The sequence below is a fragment of the Lacerta agilis genome, chromosome 2 (genome assembly GCF_009819535.1).
Source record: "Lacerta agilis isolate rLacAgi1 chromosome 2, rLacAgi1.pri, whole genome shotgun sequence".
NCBI lineage: Eukaryota > Metazoa > Chordata > Lepidosauria > Squamata > Lacertidae > Lacerta > Lacerta agilis.
The window spans coordinates 69,608,624-69,629,283 of NC_046313.1; the positions used below are offsets into that span (position 1 = coordinate 69,608,624).

At 43.2% G+C, this 20,660-nt stretch overlaps 1 protein-coding gene and 1 long non-coding RNA gene across 2 annotated transcripts in view; one reads left to right on the plus strand and one right to left on the minus strand.

Annotated features, from left to right (window-relative positions):
* MAPKAPK3 (MAPK activated protein kinase 3) overlaps positions 1-14,318 on the plus strand; it is a 66,402-nt gene extending 52,084 nt beyond the window's left edge. Inside the window, exons 5-11 of the mRNA XM_033140624.1 lie at positions 758-837; positions 1,259-1,385; positions 2,062-2,137; positions 2,447-2,571; positions 5,476-5,561; positions 10,448-10,528; positions 13,441-14,318. Of these exons, the coding sequence (XP_032996515.1) occupies positions 758-837; positions 1,259-1,385; positions 2,062-2,137; positions 2,447-2,571; positions 5,476-5,561; positions 10,448-10,528; positions 13,441-13,599 (734 nt within the window). The 3' untranslated portion in view covers positions 13,600-14,318. The remainder of the gene's footprint in view (positions 1-757; positions 838-1,258; positions 1,386-2,061; positions 2,138-2,446; positions 2,572-5,475; positions 5,562-10,447; positions 10,529-13,440) is intronic.
* On the minus strand, positions 1,983-9,429 carry LOC117041647. The gene is made up of 2 exons (XR_004425996.1): positions 9,095-9,429; positions 1,983-2,135 (listed from the first exon to the last, which is right to left on the minus strand). It is a non-coding gene; the product is annotated as an uncharacterized LOC117041647 (long non-coding RNA).
* Positions 14,319-20,660: the final 6,342 nt, after the last annotated feature.

Below are 20,660 nucleotides of genomic sequence, written 5' to 3' on the forward strand. Positions count from 1 at the left end.
CTTAAACACATAATTTAATATAGGCAGTCCATGGGTAGAATTCAGCATCGCACTGTGTTGAACGCTCTGTCTGCATATGCATGTCAGCTAGCCATATAGAACAATGATTCCCCACCCCCTCTCCTGTGCACTGTTGGGGACCTGCCAATCTGATCTCCCAGAGCCAATTCTGAGAGAGGAAGCCCCATTGCACAAGCAGAAGCCCTCGTGCACGGCTTCTGCCAACAGGCTTTAGGTGACTCATGCCCCATATGTCCAAACAGGTATCCAAACCAGACTGACGATTATAAACTATACGTTCAAACATAGAAAGTGCAATGAGACCTTTAGATCACTGAGTAGTAGGTGGTAGGTGTTTATCCTTTCAGCTTTGCATTTTACGTCTCTCTGTTCAAGTCTGAGGGCTCAAAAGGCATTCAAAACCTTGCTATCAGTTTAGGTGTGAATTGGTTAGTCATACCATAGGAACAAGTAGTGTATACTGTATGTATTGCACCATACATGAATTCCTGGTCATTTTTATGTTGCCTTCTAGGAAGGGTGCTGCAGAGCAGGAGAGTTTTAACATGTGTGGAGGCATAGTCATTTGCAAAACCCAAAACACAGCTGTTGGGGCTAATTTTAGTTTCCCCCCTGTCTTGACACTAGCCCTGCAAACAAACAAGCTAGTTGCTAGTCAGAAGCATTGCCTAGCTGCATATCTGTGAAGTATGGAGGGAATGTTAATGTGACCTTTCTCGTGAATTTTTATTTCTAGAGGCCTCTGAAATAATGAGAGACATTGGAACAGCCATTCAGTATCTACATGGGATGAACATCGCCCACAGAGATGTCAAGGTGAGGCTTGAAAAGTGCCTTGGCAGAGAAGAGAAATGCCTAAACCATAACAAGAAAATGGACAGTGGTGACTTGACACAGGCCATGTTACTACATGGAGAGCAACTAGTGTGTCCCAGTTTTTAATTGTGCGAAGAAGAACCATCTTGGTCAGGATCCCAAGTATCTTCTAAGTACTGTATACAGTTGTCCAGAAGCTCAGTGCATTTTTAAAAGACTTATTGAAGAAGGCCTGATGTTTATTTAAAATCTGCATCACCACATTGCAATCTACTGATAATAAAATACAAACTTGATGCTGGGCACTACGCCACCTATCAGCCTAGAAGAACAAAACAAAGCCTACAGTTGAATAGAACTTTCCCCCAGAAACCTCTCCTGTTCAGCCTCATTTTATGTTTCTCTCTTGACACCATCACAGCCAGAAAACCTGCTTTATACATCTAAAGCGAAGGATGCAGTACTGAAGCTTACAGACTTTGGATTTGCCAAAGAGACGACGGTGCAGAATGCGCTGCAGACCCCCTGTTATACTCCCTATTACGTAGGTGAGTGCATGCCCCCACCCCACTTTTCTCTTTAGTTGTTAAGACCAGGGGGAGAACATGATTGTGCTTTAGAAAAAAGAAAAAAACCCACCTTCCACTTTCAGATCTCTGCAAAGGTCAGGCTCCAGGCCGTCAGGTACCAGAACCAGGGTTAAGATCTTGCTTGCCAGTTCAAGTGGGCCAGATCTGGTGCACGGTTCAAAACAGGTAGCATAGCTGGCTGGAGCTTAGGCAGCCAGTGTCCTTATCCAAGAAACAAGTTGATCAGGCTGAGGAACATGCTCTGAGGCTAGGGCTTTGCAGGGCCTAATGAGCAGAAATTGACCCAGGTGTCTGATGACTCAGATGGACTGATACTGCATCTTAGATGGCACCATCAAAGCACAGTGCTCAGTCCTCCCAGCATGGGATGAGAGCACTGATGGCTCAGGAAGTCAGGAGCCAAAGCCTGCGCACAGGGAACACCAGTTCAGAACACACACACTTGCACAAGATGTAAAATGCCATGAAATATTTGTCAAGGTTCACCAACACCCATGGGGTTCAGGTACAAATACTTAAAGTATTCTTTCAACCAGTACCAGCTTTTTAAATTAAAAAAATGCAAATATTTGTGATCAAAATAAGAGAAACTGACATTCACAGTTCTTTTGGTTCTCTTCCCCATCCCACTCAGCCCCAGAAGTCCTTGGTCCTGAGAAGTATGACAAATCCTGCGATATGTGGTCTCTTGGTGTCATCATGTACATTCTGTAAGTGTGAAGTGGGGGAGAAATAGATTAATGAAGTAGAGTCCTTAACATGTCAAGTATGAATAAACACTTCCCTTCTATCCCAAACTACACCCATCCCCAATCAATGGTGTTTTAAAATGATGTTTCCTTTTATGCTACACTCAGATAATTAGTCACTGGGATATTACTCATTCCATCAGAAGAATCGACAGACATCTGGGATTGTGCATGGGACTGCTAAAGTTGTGCGGAAGATCAAGGAGGAGACAAAGGTGTGGTCATTTCCCAGACAGTACAATTTCTTCTCAATATCCCACTCTTTTGCAGCTTGTGTGGATTCCCTCCTTTCTACTCCAACACTGGCCAGGCCATTTCTCCTGGAATGAAGAGAAGAATTCGGATGGGGCAGTACGGATTTCCAAATCCCGAATGGTCAGATGTATCTGATGAAGGTAAATGGATTCCCCTGTGTGTTTCTGGTACTTGTGCATCCATTGTATGCGTATTTAATGTTTTAAATACTCTGTGGTGAGACTGGCCCAGCATATATGCTACTTGGAGATCTCTAAAATAAAAGGAATGTAGCTCAGTGGTAGAGTGTCCACCTTGCATCATGCAGAAGGTCCCAGATTCAGTTCCTGGCAACTCCACATAAGGTTGGGAGAGACCCCAGTCTGAAATTTTGTGGAGCTGCTGCCGCCAGTGGATCATACTGTAGACCAGTGGTTCCCAAACTTTTTGTTACCCCTGAACCACTTGAAGATTGCTGAGGATCTTGGCGGACCACTTCTGCCTGTTGTCTAGCAATTGTAATTTGTGTGCTAGATGCTAATGTTGCTATTGCGGATCACCGAAATGATGCTTATGAACCACCAATGGTCCATGGGCCACACTTTGGGAAATCCTGTTGTAGAAAGTACTGAACTAGATGTGCCAATGGACTAACTTGGTAGATGGCAACTTCCTAAAAGATTTTGTTAAACCTCCCAGAGTTTAAGAAAAGTAAACACCTACCTCTTACAAACTATGTAAAGACGTTTCAGAAACGCAAAATACCATTAAATTAACTCTGTTTCTCAAATACCATTCCTTCTAACCCAACACTTACATTAGAGTAGGGATGAAAAATGTGCTGCACCAGCAAAAAAAAGTGGGCAGGAATGGGATCCCAGTAACAAGTGGTGTTTCGGGGCACCGTCATTACTTCTGTGGTAATTTTCCTTGTCTATTGAACTGGCTGCGCTAGTGCCTTGTTGACAACTTCAGTAAACACCTACTGCTTGCAGACATGATGCTCCCTAAGCAGATTTTGTAGCAGAGGGATGAGACAGCATGTGTATGGCATCATGAGTAGCCTACTGATGCACCATAGTAGAGTCATTTTGCCACCTCCGGGCCGGCTTTGTTGGTACAATCATAGGCATCTGATAGTTGCAGCTGATGCACATAATGGGTGGGCCATCCTTAGCTCACAGAGAAGCTGCAGCAATTACCTTGATGCAGGTCACACTGTGCTGTCACAACTATGTTTATCAGTAATAGAAGGCCCTGTCATTCATCTAACACAAGAAATCCTGCACACCCCCAAATCCTGTTTCCTGTTAGAAACTCCAGCTACTTTCTGAGCTGTCCTAGGGATAGCTGCAGGGAAATGTTGTGTCTTGCTTGGCCAGCAGAAGGAGGTTTACAGGACTCCTGTGTAATCTTGGACATCAGCTCTTTATTAAGAGAGTGAGTTGAGGGAGGGGGGAATGTGTGGGAAATGCCTCCCCCTTCTGCCACTCTGAGATACCTGTGATCAATCAGAACCCCAAACCTAAGTTGTTGGTCACTACAGTCATTGTTAGGAATGAATCTCACTTTACCAGTGTTCCTAAGTTAGAATTGAAGGGCTGATTCAGGTATGCATTAGTTGGGGTGCAGATGTGAGGTATCCAAAGTCAGACCCACGCGCTCCAAGGGTTTATTTCAAAAGCATGGGTCAGTACTCCACACGTTATTTGTTTAGCAGAAATTTTGAAGCATAAGCCGTTCCTACATTTAAAATTCTGCTGATCCGTTATGTCAAAATCAGACTTCACTGCGCTCTAGGCTCGGAAAATGTCATGAATTCTAACCTTTTTCTGGACATAACACAAGATCATTGCCCCATGTGAAAAGTGACTCTGTGGACACACACATGCACTTCCAGCTGAACCTGTGAATGGAGCCTATGTGTTTACAACAGTTGTGCAGGCAGGCTGTGTTCACAGGTTTGGATGAAAGTGTAGGGGGCAGGGCCTGCTTCTTCACATTTATTTCCAATGCCTACATATCATGGGATTAAACAAACTGTAAAAGCTTTGTATAAGATGGTACAGGTGTTTTGCCTGCAGTCCTAACCATGCCTATATAGAAGCAAGTTCTTTTTAACTTGGTGGAACTTCTGTATAAATCTGATTAGGATTGGGCAGTCAAATGTGGATCTAAACACCTGCAGCAAAGAGTATTTTTTTACAGCTCAGTTTATGAAACTGTTTAACTCTGTAATTTTGTTCTTTCTCCTGCTTCACACCTTTCATCTCCTTTGCTCTCTCTTTGCAGCTATATATTTATTGCAGTTATTTCTATCCCATGTTTCAGGATACAAATCCTTCCAAGTAACATCAATGCAATTTAAAAACACACTGTAAGGAATTACAACATTTAGCACGTCGTAAGGATCCTTCTCACTGGTAGCTGGTGACAGATGGCTTTGTGCAGAGAGGAGCCAGTCCAGGCGCCTCTCAGCACAGGATCAGGCAATCACACTGTCTGGGAATCCTTCCCATGCGGTAACTGGTAGTTGGCCTTATGGTGGGCAGCTGGAGCAGGCAGGGGTAACTTCTTCACCTGGCCTATCATTAAATAAATAGTATTTATGTTGTAGAGCAGGCATGCCCAACCTGCGGCCCTCCAGATGTTTTGGCCTACAACTCCCATGATCCCTAGCTATATGACCAGTGGTAAGGGATGATGGGAATTGTAGTCCAAAACATCTGGAAGGCCGCAGGTTGGGCATGCCTGTTGTAGAGCATGCACTTTGCATGCAGAAGGCCCCAGGTTTGATCCCTGATGATTCCAGGTAGGGCTGGGAATGCCCTCTGTCTCAAACCCTGGAGAGCTGCTGCCAATCATTGTAGACAATATGGAGCTGGATGGGAGAATCCAAATGGATGGACTTGGTATAAGGCAGTTTCCCATGTTTTATAGTCATTTGTAAGTATCATACTGTTTTCTGACTTGACAGCAGAGGAAAAGTGACAAGAGTTCAAGGGTTCTTAATAGTTTGAATTTTGTAGGATCTTGTCATCAATGTTTATCTTTTTGCTTTTCAGTTAAGCAGCTAATTCGTCTGCTGCTGAAGACAGACCCAACGGAGAGGATGACAATTTCTCAGTTTATGAATCACCCCTGGATTAATGTAAGTCCTGCACAAACACTGTGTGTGTGTGTGCGCGCGTGTGTGTGTGTGGTTGTTTTTGTTGTTTAAATTTGGGCATGAGGTTGCCTGCTGTGGTAAGAGGGAGTATAACACATTTAACCAGGAGTCTGCGCTGTATAAAAGGGATATAATTTCCCCTCTGCATTGTGAGAGAACTGTTGGGGGTGGGGCAAAATTTCCCTGCCAGTGGCAGTCAAGGACACTACACCCCCATCCCAACTGCTCCTGGCTAGCATTTTCTGTTCAGTGCACCTCCTTCCCTCACTTATAAAAAAAGCCATGTTACCTCATCAGTGTAGGATTTATGGAGGACTATTATTAGACATTCAAGGCACCGCCGTGCTGAAATGCTCTCTGTTGATATGAATAGAGAGCCTCCTTCTTTAAGGGCGTTCTTGGTCTTTGGCACAGATCTGGAAATGTTGGGGTTATTGAGTGGGGCGACAGTGGAGGTTTATGTGCAGCACTCTAAGAAAACAACACCAGAAGCTGCTTTTAATGGGTGGTGCTAACTAAAAGGCCATGGCAGGCTCTCATGTCATAGAATTCTTTGCCTCCAGCAAGAAACAAGCCACTGCTAAGGCTACAAATCTGAGCAGTTTCAGGGCAGCTTTTCTGTCTATTGCTGTGCAGGACTCACTGGAGTTTTGTGCATTTATTATTTCTTTATTAGATTTCTATTCCCTTCTGCCATTAAGGTTACCGGTATATCCCTCTATATATGTGTCTATATAAAAATAAAAAAACAAATAAAATGAAGAGAAAGAACACAACGAAATTAAATGTCCCTAAATAATCCATGTATTACCCCAAAGAGCAGCTGGCATGCAGTTGTTGGGGGGTGGCTAACATTTTTAGGCCTGTGGGGAGATCTGGATTTTTGAGTAAGTGATGTGGGCACCACCCGCTCTGATCCTTCTCATTCCCCAGATCAGCCATCTCCACCACAGAGAGGGCAGAAAGAGAGGAAGCACACATGCATGAACACACTCTTCACTTTTCTCAGGGCTCTGGGAGAAAGATTATTAATCTGTGCAGTGAAAAGGATAGAGGTGCAAGAGGAAGTGGGGAAGAGCGTTACTCTCCCTCCTTCAAATTTGATGTGCTTTTCAGGGGAGAAAAAGTAGCCACCCTCTTGACCAAGGCGCAGTGACTGGGTGTGCTGAAAGAGTTTGAGGGTGCCAGGGGAAGACCTCAAGGGGACCACTTCACCCGCAGTGCCACACTGGCAACCCCTGCTCTAAAGCGATAGCATGCAACCTCCTAACAGCTGGTGGTCATTTGGCCACTTAGTGGACCAGGCAAACCTCCACACTAAAGTAATTCCTCTCATGACCCTGCCTCCAGCCCCAAATTCAAGGCAAACACTGTGCTGCTGTTGTACGGACTGCTTTTACTTCAAGCATGACTATACCAAAGTCAGAAGAGTTAATTAACCCACACTGCACTTGCCTTCATTCATAGATCCCAAAATTTATTAAATGCAAAGGATTTTGGCCTTCCAAAAAGTCATTTGTAACTGGTCTGGAAAATGAAGCAGTAATAAATGTAAATACCTTGATTGGGTCACACAGACTGGATGCTATACTTGATGCAAATCTAAAGTGAAAAGGAGGTGTTTAAAGTGAGAAGCAACTCTACCATGTGCTGACATCTAAACAAAAATGTGGTTGAAAAGAGAAATGCCTTGAAAGCTCCTGGGATTGTGTGCTACACAGAGACAGTGGTTAAATAGACATCTAGATGCCATCACTATGAGAACAAGCAAAGTCCCAGTTGATGCATCATCTCCGCCTCAGTGACAGTGTGTCAAGGTAAATAGTTAAGCAGGTGGACAAGTTAAGTATACATGCAAAAATGTTCTTCTAAACTAATTGGTTGAAGTAGAAGTTGGAGGAAATTAGCCAGGAGTATAAAAGTAAGTGAAGTTGTGAATGAGCAAAATAAGAAGTTGAAATCCTGGTCATCCAAGGTAGCTTTACCTGAAATGCTATTCATCCCATGTTCAGGGCCACCTAAACAGGCAGAGCTGAAGGGTTTCCATGCATAGATGAAATGGTGCTATCAGGAAGAGGACATAGGTTAACTTGTTAGGGAGCATTCTGGGGAACAAAGCGAGATCCGTATAAAGGGATGGGCTCCGCTTAAACCAAAAGATTATCCGTCTGTTGGTCTTCGATCAATTCAGATTTATTGCTTATAACCATAAGCCATCACAATATAGAACACAGGTGGGGCTGTTAAATATAATACAACAATATTGAAGTGTATTATTCTCCACCTTCCTTGCATGACAATCGTGTGTTATGGCTGCAAAACACAAGGCTGAACACATTGCAAGTGAGGTTAACAGATTCTGGTAAGCTGTTGGGGGAAGTCAGGTTCTCCCTACACACAACCTAATAAAATCAAAAATTCAGCCCTAAATATTGTTCATCTCAGAGACCTGGTGCTTCCAAATCTCAGATGAGCTAGATTGCCTCAAGAACTTAATATCAAAGAAGTGGCAGAGCATGCCCTTTTGTTGAAGTTTACATAGAAAGGAACGGCAAAAGCATAAAGGGAACACTGAGCAGCACAGAGCCTGGCAGGGTTTCTTAACATCCCACCAATGCAGTTTTAGTCTCTCGCCTTTCCCTTTTCCCTTGGCAGATAACAAATGCAACAGTAGTTAAGCAGGCACTGCTGTTAGGAGCCATCTTGCAATGGAAAGAAAGAATGGAGTTGCAGGGGCGATGAATGTACATGCATACACTCCATCTGTCATTATTTTCTCAAAGCACTTTGCAGTCCTCCCTGAAACATTTGTTTCTTTTTCTATATTTAAATAACCTAGGAAGAAAGTAGAATACTGATTTGACCAACATTCCATACAGTTGGCAAGGCTCAGGATAAAGCACAAAAGGGATTGTCTCATGTTTCTTGCTGATAATTCCCAACCACATTCATTTAGACACATTTGTGTTACCTAACTAATTACCTTTATATATTGCCAGTTCTCTTTGTTGGTGCATCTCCGGTATAGGGGCCACTGGATGTAACATCCCCCCCCCCCCGGGTCTATGCTTGTGGAAGGATTCTCAAGAGGTATCTCCATGAAGAAACATGGAGTCAAAAATGGGCCATCTTTGTGGATTTCCTGGAAGGATCAATAAGCAGGATGCAAAGGATAAAACTTATTGCAGAAGTATGTCCAGTGGTTTACCTGTCAAAGCTAGTCCTTCCCTCAAGGGAAGCTGGGAACTGCAAAGGAGCTAGGGATCGCTGAACATACTGTTCTCAGCAGCCACATTAAGCTGCGGTTCCCAGTGTTCTGGCTGCAGAGTAGGATCTATGGCAGCAGAATCTGATTTGAAAGCACTTTGTGGCAGTGATACTAATAAACAAAGAGGCAGTACAGATAACTCACAATATAGGTTCCTGGCCATCGTGTGTATAAGCAAAATTGCATAAAGCCAGAACTCCCCCTAGAAAAGCAGGAAAAAACCATTTTTTAAAACCGCTGCACTTACCAGTGAGGGGCAAATGCAACCCTCAGTCTTCCTCCTGGTTTTCCTCCTTCTCGCCCTCACTGGATAATTGCTGCAAATGATATGAGGACCGAGGTGGGAGGTGGGGATTGACAGGTAGCCAGAACACGTTCTTGGCTGTGGTTAAGATCCAGAGGAGGATTGCCTGTGCACATCCACTGATGGTGATGGTTTCTTTGTCAGAAACATTGTGATTGGCAGCTGCAGCTGTTTCTTGAGCTCATCAAACATTTCCTTGTAAAGTCTCAGAGTGTCTGTAATCCCACAGATGATCTTGTGGCTGTCTTCCATGGTGGGGTCAAACTCTCCAATCAGATTTGTGTGCTTTATGACTTTAAGAGTTTTCCTGCTCTCCCACCCCCTTTCCCCCTCCCCTGCCATTTTCTTATTTTCCCTCCTGTGCATGGCATTTTTGCATCATTCTTTAAAAAAAAAATATTATTCAGCAATGTGCATAAAGTTGTGAGTGTGTATGTTAAATTAGTGTGAGTTGCAAGTTACGTGTAGGAAAAAGAAAATCTCCTTTGTGCCTGGAGTGTGGCAACCTGCACTCCTTTTCACTATTAGACTGTTTCTATTTCATTTGGACCCCAAGGTGTTGTAGAATACCTAAATCTTCTATTCTTTTATACTGGACCTTTTCCTATGGTGCATGGCTTGGCTGGGTTATGCCCTCTGGAGCAGCTCTCCTCTGTAAGGACCTTCCTGCTGCACAATTGCTTCCATGCAGTTAGCCCATATTGCATAAGCCCAGGGGGCAGCCCCAGGCAGCACAACCAAGTGTCAAGGATGATGGGAGTTGTAGTCCAGCAATATTGGCTATCATTGGCACAAGCTGATATGAAAGCAAGGGGGCCTAGAAGCCATGACCTCCATGCTTATGTGCTGAAGCACGGGGTTGTTCATTTTCACATTATGTAGAAATAAATTTATTAGAGTCCTATTACTGAGTTAGAGAGGAGTGCAATTTGAGAAGCACAGGAACGGAGGGAGCATATCACCCTTTACCCTCCTACTATTTTCCTGCCCCAGATTTACTCTTCCCTGGCAGCTTTTCACTCTGGGGTTTCAAATGTGTGTTTGCCCCTCAGTCTTATTCCATAACTGCAATCCTATGGAAATGACACATATTTCAGTCATATTGAAAACGCAACTGTGCTTAGCAGTGCAGCTAAGTACATTTTTCTCTTTCCCTCCTGTTGCTTAGGAGACATATTTATACAATTTTCTCAAGACTTGTAATTACCTCATCAGCAAGGACGATGAGTGGTAGTGTGTGAGTGTGTTATTGTCAGAATTACTTTTTCTGAATAGCTGCTTCTTTGGTTTCCTTAGCAATCCATGGTGGTGCCACCTACCCCTCTTCATACTGCCCGGGTTCTGCAAGAGGATAAAGATCACTGGGATGAAGTGAAGGTAATGATCACATATATTAGTAGGCTGGGCATTTGCAAATCAAGTCAGACTTAGTTTGCTTGCTTTTCTTTCTGAACATCTTTTACCAGCTCATTACCAGCATTTTCATAATGATTGCCCAACTATACATAAATAACTGATTAAGATGTTGTCTATATTCAATCAAGGGCAGACTCTAGCACACATGTCAGTAACCCATGAGCTGTGGGTTGCATGCTGCCCACCCCCTCCACATGGGTGCCCAGTCTAACTTCTCAACACTGAATTTTGCAGAGTGATGGGGAGAAAGGTGCACAGAAAGAGTAATCCCTGTGCAACTTCCATGCAAACCGCACTCCTTCCAACATGCCAGTAGCTGTTTGCTGGTCTTGGGGAGCACAGTGTTTCTCCAATTTACCAAACAACTCTTTGGCAGGCAAGCAGGGGCGTCATCTCTCCCTGGTGGGATGGACAGCAGTCTGTCCTTTTCTGATCTGTAAGGAGAGCCATTGAGTGTGTGCACATGCACACACAGGCCATGCCACTTTTTGCTTTGACCATGCTTATTGGCATTCAGCCTCTTGATCTTGAGTGACTACCCACTTCTGCATGTGACCCTCAGAGGCAAAACAGTTTCCAGCCCTGCACGTAACAAAACAGTATGTCAAACACTAAAACACTGTTTCCCAACCTTTTTCCGACCATAGCCCCTTTTTGACATTGCTTCCTTCCTGTGGCCCCCCCATGGGTGTAGCCAGGGGTGGGAGGGCAGGGGGGCAGCTGCCCCCATAAGTAAAAATCAATACAAATTTGAGGTTCTGCCCCCATTAACAAAAACCTCCCCCCGCCCCCGTTTTGCCATTTAACTTTGCAGGCTCTTTAAAGGATCTTTGGTAGTCAGTATATGAGGGGAAATATATTTTTATTTCAACAGAATAGGACAAACTCCTTTAACAAAAACAAAACCTAAAACAGTAAACATCCTTAAACATTCTTACACAGTAATAAACCCCCTTAAACCTTCTTATACAGCAATACAAAACCCTCTACCATCAATAAATAGCCCCAAAGGAGCAATAACCCTAAAGGAGTAACAATTCCCCCCACCAGAACTTCACCCACATACAACACCAGATCCAACTGTGAGAAGCCTCAGCAGTTTTTGGTCCATCATCCTCTTCCTCCTGACCACATTGCCCTGCACTATTTGTACCTGCCTCAACCAGGTGTGGCTAGATATCTCCACAGCTGCCACCCGTGGCAATGAGGGCTCCTAATCAGGGCAATCAATCCTCAGTTGGGCCACCCTCAAGGGCAGGAGTAGTCCTGCAAGGACTCACAGGAAGGGTTGGCTGCGTAAGGCCAAACCTACACCTCCTCTATTTATCTTATGCATTTTCCACTACACCCCCAACAAAAATTCTGGCTATGCCCATGTCCCCCCTCCAATCAATAGATAGGTAGCTATTTAAATGTTTTGTTTGCAAACAGAACATGTTTCATTCATAATTTTTTTAAATAATTTATCCAAAATACAATTACACAAAATGCTAGGAGCATAATGAAATATTGTTAAAGCAGGAAAACATAGAATCATGGAGCTGGAAGGGACCCCAAGGGTCATCTTTCTAATGCAACATAGGAAACTCAGCTAAAGCATATACATACAGAAGGCCATCCAACTTCTGCTTAGAAACCTCCAAGGAAGGAGAGTCCAGAACCTCCCGAGGGAGATCCATCTTCCATGTGTTATAAAAATTAAACAATACTTATTTGACCCAAGTTATTTGACAGAGAGTGGGAAACCTTCAGATATAGTCCCAAAGGCACACAGGGAGTTCTGTATATATGGGAGAATTTTAAAAACCAAGTGGTCGTCACTGACCCGGTACAAAAAGATCGTCATCAGGAGGAGCCCTGGCTGCCTGGATAAAACACTATAGCCCCCCACACGCTTACCTGGGAGTAAGGTCCACTGAATTCAGTGTGCCTTTCTTCTGAGTAGACACTTAGTTATATACTACATGCAAGTCAACAGCACCAGATGCCCCTGCTCGGCTAGGCACTGGGGTGGATTTCACCCCACACCTTGCAGAGCCGGGCCAATGCTGCTGATCGGCCCTGTGCCCCTCGGCGACATCCAAAGGCCCTGCTCCACTAGGTGCTGGGGTTGATTGCACCCTGCACCTTGCAGAGTCAGGCCCAGGCTGCCAACAGGCCTAGCACTGGCGGCAGCAACAAAGCAGCTCCCGCTCATCCAGCCCTATCCATTGCCATCCCACCACCACGCTTACCTGACTTGAGGGGTTCTGGATTGCGGGTTCTACTGGTCAAAACAGGAGCCTCAGCGATTGCCCCCTCCTGCCGGAAGCAAACTAAGACTGCTTCAAGAAAATGCATGTGGCAAAAAAGAGCACTAGGCCCTGGTGGCCGCCCCCTTACCCGCTAGTGATTGGCCAATCAGGATTTTAAAAAATGATTCCCCCCCTTCACTTCTCACTTCCCTCTATGGCCCCCTAGCCTCATTCTATGGCCACCCATTCACACATTTTTCACCTGTGACCCCCTTGGAATATCCTGCCCCCCCCCACGGGGCCATATGGCCCCCAGTTGGGAAACACTGTTCTAAAGTATTAAAATATTGTTAGCGTTAAAATATAATGCTATCAATAAGGATTCCTGTAGTTACTTATTTCACTTTGGTCCTTCTAATCTCTTTGTCAGAAATGTTCAGTATAATTCTGCATATGTGTTCCTTGTCATTAAGCTGCATAGTCCACATGAGTTATCTTGTGGGGAAGGGCACAACTCTTAGTCTTGGCTGGGGGAGGTCAATGGAGATCTGTGACCAGAGGGCTCTGTTTTCATCTGAACATGGTAGGAAAGTGGCCACCACTTCTTAAGACCTGACTATTGCCTCTTGTGGGTTTTAGGAGGAGATGACTAGTGCTTTAGCGACCATGAGGGTGGACTACGACCAGGTAAAGATTAAAGATTTGAAAACATCCAACAACCGTCTCCTCAACAAAAGGCGCAAGAAACAAAAGCAAGGAGGCACCTCTTCAGCATCTCCAGGATGTAACAACCAATAAAGAGAAGAGAGGAAGATAAATATCAAAAGGAACTATTAATTCAAATGGGTTCGGCTCAGCTTTTACACCAAGAACAAAGGGTGTACAGCACTGAAGCTTTGAGTTGACCTACAGAGAAGCTGCACTGTGGCATCCAAAATGCAATGTTCTGGAACTTTTTATGCAAGCACTGGGGGGGGGGGTTTCCTAAGGGATTTTTTGTTTTGTTTTTAGCATTGTTTTGTTTTTTCCCTAGAGTTCCAGAAAACCCTAGAATTCCAGTGGAAGCTTAAGATGTGTAGTCTACCGACTAGAGGCAGTGCAGGTTCCATACTTATTCACAATGAGCACAATCCAGCCAAGATTAAGGGAGTTTAAGTCCCCTCGATTTCAGCCAAAATATATATTTAAGCCTGTGCTCAATTTTCTCCAGTTGGATTCAATGGGACACAAAGCTGCTTAAATTTGGCTGGATTATGTCTAGCATTTCTAAGAGAAATGAATTTGTGCCATCTCCTGTGGCATAAGCCTCATGGACAGGAAAGTTCAAGAGCCTGGTTAGGAAGCACATGGAAAGGAATTAGGCATGATAACTTTTCGTGTGTGTATTCCTGCTTGGTCTTGACACTTTTGCTGTATTTTATTTTACTTCTAGGGTTCATGCTGTCAACTCGCACAATGCCCACCTGAGCAAGGAAGCACTGCTCTTGACTTTAAGAGAAAAATGTTTACATCTTAATTTCTTAAGTCGTGTTTCCACTTTCACTGAAACATGGGGGTTTCATAGGTGTTGGTAAACATCCATTTCTGTTTCACTAGAGCCGTGTACACTGGGAAGCTGCATGTGGTTACACTGTATGACTCAGCTGCTCCCTTTTCTTATTTTGTGTGTATGCTACAATTGTTCTGGGTACATAATTCTCTCAATTAGTGTTTAATAAGACTGATTTTTTTAAAAAAAAAATAAGGATCAAATATTAGACTGCAGCAGTCATTATTGAAACTTCTGCAGTGTTGAAATCCAAAGTGAACACACTTGCATGAATAACATACAAGATTTCAGTTCAAAAGTCCAGAAAGAAGCCTTCCAGTTCCATTGTTACAGGTGGGGCTTGTACTTAATGTAGAGTGCTGATTTCTAACTTCTACTATTCTATGCACTGAATTAATAGCAATCACATGGTAGACCTTACGAGCATCCTGTAAGCAGTGTGAAAGTTAACAAGGTTGGTGAGAATGCTCCAAAATTCAAATTACTACTCATAATCATTGCATCAAGATGCACATTATCACAACTTTTCAACATATATATGAGGTTTACTTGACTGATGAATTTATGATCAACCACTTTCTTTTTCAGTATGTTTTGGTTTACAGTGGACATGGTGAAATGTAAAAAAAAAAAGGCACTCAAGTTATTTGAATAAACACTTATTACAAGATGGTAGCAAAATCCATCTGGAACAGCAGTTGTGCCAAACACTCCTCAGTGTCTCAAACCAAGGAAGGTTCTTCATCTTTTCATACAATATCTCACGATAGACTGGTCATATGACATGCTGGTCACGTGTCATCTATCCTTAATTCATCCATTCCATCATTCATCATCTGTTTCCAAAAACAAGGTGCAGATGCCTACAAATCCAAGCCCATCTATCTCCACCTCCAGCCCTTTGCTTGAGCTCTCAGATGTTTTATGTGGTTTGGAGAGGGTAAGAAATATCAAGGATTTTCACAAGTTGCTGTTAACTTTTCCAAACCTTTGCACAGGGGAGAGAGATCCCCGATCTGCCTCAAGGCCTCTGCTTCTGTCAGTGGGCTCAAGGAAGAGGTAGAGTTTTCTCTTGCTTCTAATGCAATTTGGGAAAGGTAAAAACAGTGGCAGGTGACTCCTACTGTTCCTTTTGCAAACTGCAGCACAAATGAGATAAAACCCATCATCTCCCCTAAGCCCTCTCCGCATGCTAGGAGACTTGAGAAGAGGGGATTTGTGGCTACTGAGGCAAGCCAAGCCAATATTTGTAGATCTCCGTGTAATAATTTCATTCCAGAATTACAAGGATTACTGGCTTTGTGAATCTGCAGTGCACAACCTCTCTATTCCTCACTCTCAGTGCCTCTCTTTGATGTACAGGTAGACATTAAACTGTTATTAAGACACACTGGTTAAACCTATGAACTCGACTCTTTGTGAAATATTAACATTTTGCATATGTTAATAAATGGTCCTTTACCATTTTTTAAAGTGGATCCTGCTTCCTCACAGTGATTAATCTATATTTGTATTGGGGCCCTGCACCAGTTTCAGCTATAGGAAGTAAATGTTCACCTCTGCCATGCCATAAAAGAATCTGCATTTAAGAAGAGAACAGAAATGTAATTTGAATTCTGAAGGAATTGTTTCTGCACAGTAGGACTTCTATATAGATAAAAATGCTATTTCCATCTACTAATTAACTAAACTTTAGAAGCAGCATGTTGGTAGTAGTAACTGAACAAGAATGAGCCCAAACCAAAAGGCATAAAAGAATGACTTTCTAACTGGTTTGTATGTCAGATAGACTCCATAAATGTGAAGGTACAAATTTCCCAAGATTTGTGGAAGGGCAATAGCTTAGTGGTAGAAGATGTATTTTGCAAGCAGAATGTTCAAGGAACAACTCCATATCTCCAGGTAAGATATGAAAACCCCAGGAGAGTCACTGCCAGTATAAACACTATTAAGCTACACAGAAAAAAAAAATCTGAAAACAAGAAGAGCCTGCTGGGCCAGGCCCAAAGCCCATCTAGATTTGTAGATGTATTTTGCTTGGCAGGGGGTTGGACTGGATGGCCCTTGTGGTCTCTTCCAACTCTTTGATTCTATGAATCTAGTTCAACATCCTATTCTCACAGTGGCCAACCAGATGCCCATGGGGAGCCTGAAAGGACCCAAATACAACAGTCTCCCTACTTGTGCATTGTTTTTGGCTTTGATTCAGTTTTCCTTAAGCCTGGGATGTGAGGACAGATTGGAAAGGGAAATGTCTAATTTACCTATACCTGTATTTCCATTTTCCTATCACTGCCAGGCTCTCTCTTCGCACATTGCCATAAGGGTCAAAGAGATAATGTCAAACCAGGGTAGTAAGGGAACTTGTTTATTTATCCCATTGGTATGCCATCCCAGTTCCAAGGAGCTCAGGGCAATCTATGTGTGGTTAGCCCATTTTATCCTCCCCAAATCCTGCAGGTAGGTAATGCCATGGTCAGCCAGTGAAGTTGATGACTGAGCAGGTTTTTGAAACCAGGTCCCTAAAGCCAAATGTAACACTGCACTACATTAAACCACATTGCCTCTGGCCATACAAAGCCTGTCACTCACTCCTCCTTTTCTTGCTTTCTCCTGTTCCCTACTTTTGAGCTGTGTTTTCCCCCATGCAAAGATACATGTTTGTTCCACTCTGCCGCCCAAATTCCACATTTATTCTGAGATTTTGATGGTTGTTGCCATTCAGACATTTCTGCAAATAAATGAATATCCTTTTCTACTGAAAGTCTTTGGAATTCACTGGTTAAGCAATATGTGCCATAATTTGCATGATGTCATTGCAATAGTCTGCCTATGCCTTATGCAACAGAAACACTAGAACTCTTCTGGATCAGATTCTGCCACCCTCTGCATTAAAACTAAAAGCCTGATCAATTTAGTCTGAAGGACACACATGTGCATTCATCTTTTTTTGTTAGAAGCTGCATCTGTAGACATTAAGACTACAGAACTGATGCTATGCAAATCATGTTGAAACTGCCATACACTATACAGAGATATCTAGGAACATCTAATGAAGCACCCAACAATTTTATTAAAGGACAGGAAGAAATTAAACAGTTGGGAGAAATTGTACAACTACCTCCTTTGAAAAAGACGGGGACATACTATATTTCTTCAAGCCTAAAATTAGCTGTGTTAGAGGAATTAATTACAAAAGGGAAATTCTCTGTATAGTGGACAAAGATTTGCTCTTGGAAGACCTAGTTCCTGCTATCAGATCATTATGTGGCCTCTATGTACTAGGTCTCACTTGAGAATGAAGAACTCGATAGTATGATTTCTGCCAAAATCTTTAATGTTCAGTGCATAGGCAAAGTAGAGTTCAAAGGTACAAGTGCTATGCATGGCTGAGTAAGCTAAGAAGTTGATCCAATGAGCAGCAACACACTACTTTGTGTCCCATTATATGTTATATGTTCTCAGCTACACTGGTGCCTCTGTGACCTAGGCAATGGAAGAGGCATCAGCATCTGCTCTGAACCAGGCTGAGCAGTAGACTCCTGAGAGAATGGCTTGGGGTGATCTCAGTTAGTGCTGGAGGTGGTACCAGGTTTGGAGGTGAGGCTGGCATGAGAACTGAGGGCACTGGGGACACAGAGTGCTTGGCTGAAGTGAGAGGGGATGAGGTAGAATGCTGGGGTGAAACACTGCTGGAACCCTTCCCGATACCTAACTCCTCATCTGTGAATCCAAAGCGAATCCTCTATCTCTTGAAGCCTGGACACCTCTTGTCCCAGTCTACTGGGCTCCTCCCTGGGGTTGTCAGTTGGCAACTCCTCCAACCACTCATCCTAGTCCCAGGACTCAAGACACTCTAGAAGATTGCAGTCCCTGATCTCTGTTCCCCTGCTTTGAATTGGGAAATCTTCACTGAAAAAAATGAAAATTGAAAATTGAAAGTAACAGCAGCAAAACCAGGAGCTTTCACTGCTGTTTATTTAAATCTACTGTGGTTTGAAGATATTATGACAAAAGTTAACTGTTAACACAGTAGAGCAGAATGTAACCACCCTAGAAAGGACTGAATGTGCAAAAGCACAGAATGCTTGGGAAAGCTAAGACTGCTGGGTGTGCACATGCATCTTGGGTGATCACAGGGGATATCAACTAAAGAAAGTGGTAAAGGATCTCGGAATGAGTAAGCAGCAACATACACCATAATTAACTGAATGAAGTTTGTTCCTTTCCTCTTGATTCTGTAAAGATAGGCTACGTGGGATTATTTCTAGCCTCGGAACACTGGGAACTGCCATGTCTTGTCTACCCTTTCCTTGAACGTTCTATTCAAGGTACGTAAGGCACTACCTTTTAAATGGAAAGCATTTGCCTACAATGATGAAAGTTGATGGGAGTTGTGGTCCAGCAACAGCTGGAGCACCCCATGTTGGCCACCCCTGCTTCAGAGTGCCAGTTTAGTTACACCAAATGCCTTGAATCATTTTGATACAAGGGTCACCTTGTAGTTGGCCCTTAGCACGTTAACACCATGTATGCCTACCTTGTCATCTGTTTTGGGTTCAAATTCTCCACGGTTGAAGAGCAATTTTGTGGTCAATGACTCAGTATCAAAATATGTAAGCATTCCATTGGGATTCCTTATTTTTCTTAGCAGCAGAAAAGTACAACTGCTTGCATGCCTCTCTTTCTACTGTCTTATTTAATTGTTGCTTAGAGGCAGCTTACGCCCCTCCTAAGCTGCTCTACACACACACACACACACACACACACACACACAAAATCTCTCTTATGTGAGGCCTCTGGCATGGTCACAGTTCCTTACTTCCCCAATTTTCTTTCCATACCTCACTTCTGTGAAAAATACAGTGTGACAAACCTTTCTCTTGACATGCTACACTTCAAACCTACTTTTAATTATAAACCGCTGTCTTGCTGCTTCATTTCCTAATTGAGGAAGCACAGCATGCAGTCCTGGGACTGGATTTCTCTTAACTCCTTATTGCCCCAGGGTCAGCTGTCCAATTAAAGAGCAGCTCCAGATTTGCCCAGAGACTGAAATAATAGGATGATCATCCTGCCTGTTCTCTGTTAGGTTAACATCCTGTCCTCATTTCAGAACAATTTTCCCTTTCTTTTTAAATCTAGAGATACAACTGACCTTTGATTGAATCATATCTATGGAATGTGTCAAGTTCATGGAGGCTGGGTAGGTAGCCTATTTAGAATCTGCCCATTAGTGATTTACCAATAATAATGTTAGCCTTTGTGGGATCTACTTTTATATATCTAGGAAGAAACTTGTCATTTGTAAGTTGAGCACGGTCTTTTATCAAAGTTCCATAAGATGTGATGAAAAGACCCCCTTGCGGTTATATTGTGAGACCTTGGATATCTTTAAATAAAAAACAAAATAGACATGACATTTCCATGAGACTAGGCAGATGAGTCACCTTATAGGAAACACCAGTGGCCTGACTTGCCTGAGAGCTGTCTCGCATCCACTGTGCCTTAAATCACAATATGCTTATTTCTGGAAATATAAGTTATAGCTTAATGGTAATCTTGAGGGAGGTGTGGGCAAACTTCAGGCATGCGATATCTACTTTGTATTCAAGTAGAAGCCTGAGATCCGCCAGCTGAAGCTGGCTGCAAAATGGCTGTGCGGGGAATGGAACCAATTACTGGTACCTACATTTCTCCATGAGCATTACACTGGGATGACCTGCAGAGACAAATACAAATCTGCACCTGAGTTACTACAGATCAGAGATTCTAACTGTCCGATTTAAACCCTAAAATGCCTATTAGTAAACAATGGGGAGTTGGAAATCCTTGTAGCTCTGCTGCAAATCACCTACATAGACAATCCTGTTCTGCATCATTTGCCTTTTAATCACTGACGACACACTGGAAGGCCAGTTTGGTTGGCTCCAATTTTGCAACTGACACTAAATTCCGGTTCCCACACCTTATTGGCTAAGAGTCCCAAAGGAAATTTGAACTCCATACCTTTTGAAAAGGAGAGGATTCTCTCTCTCTCTCTCTCTCTCTCTCTCTCTCTCTCTCTCTCTCTCTCTCTGTGTGTGTGTGTGTGTGTGTGTGTGTGTGTGTGTGTGTGTGAGAGAGAGAGAGAGAGAGAGAGAGAGAGAGAGAACTTTTCTGCCCCTTCAGGAATTCTGCCCTGTGTAACTTTAAATATAAAAAGGAGAAGATGCTATTACCTAGATCTGTCTCCAGCCCTTAAGTAAAGTAGTTACAAAAGAAGAAGGGATTATCAAGCACTTTAAATTCCATGGCAATATTGACTAGC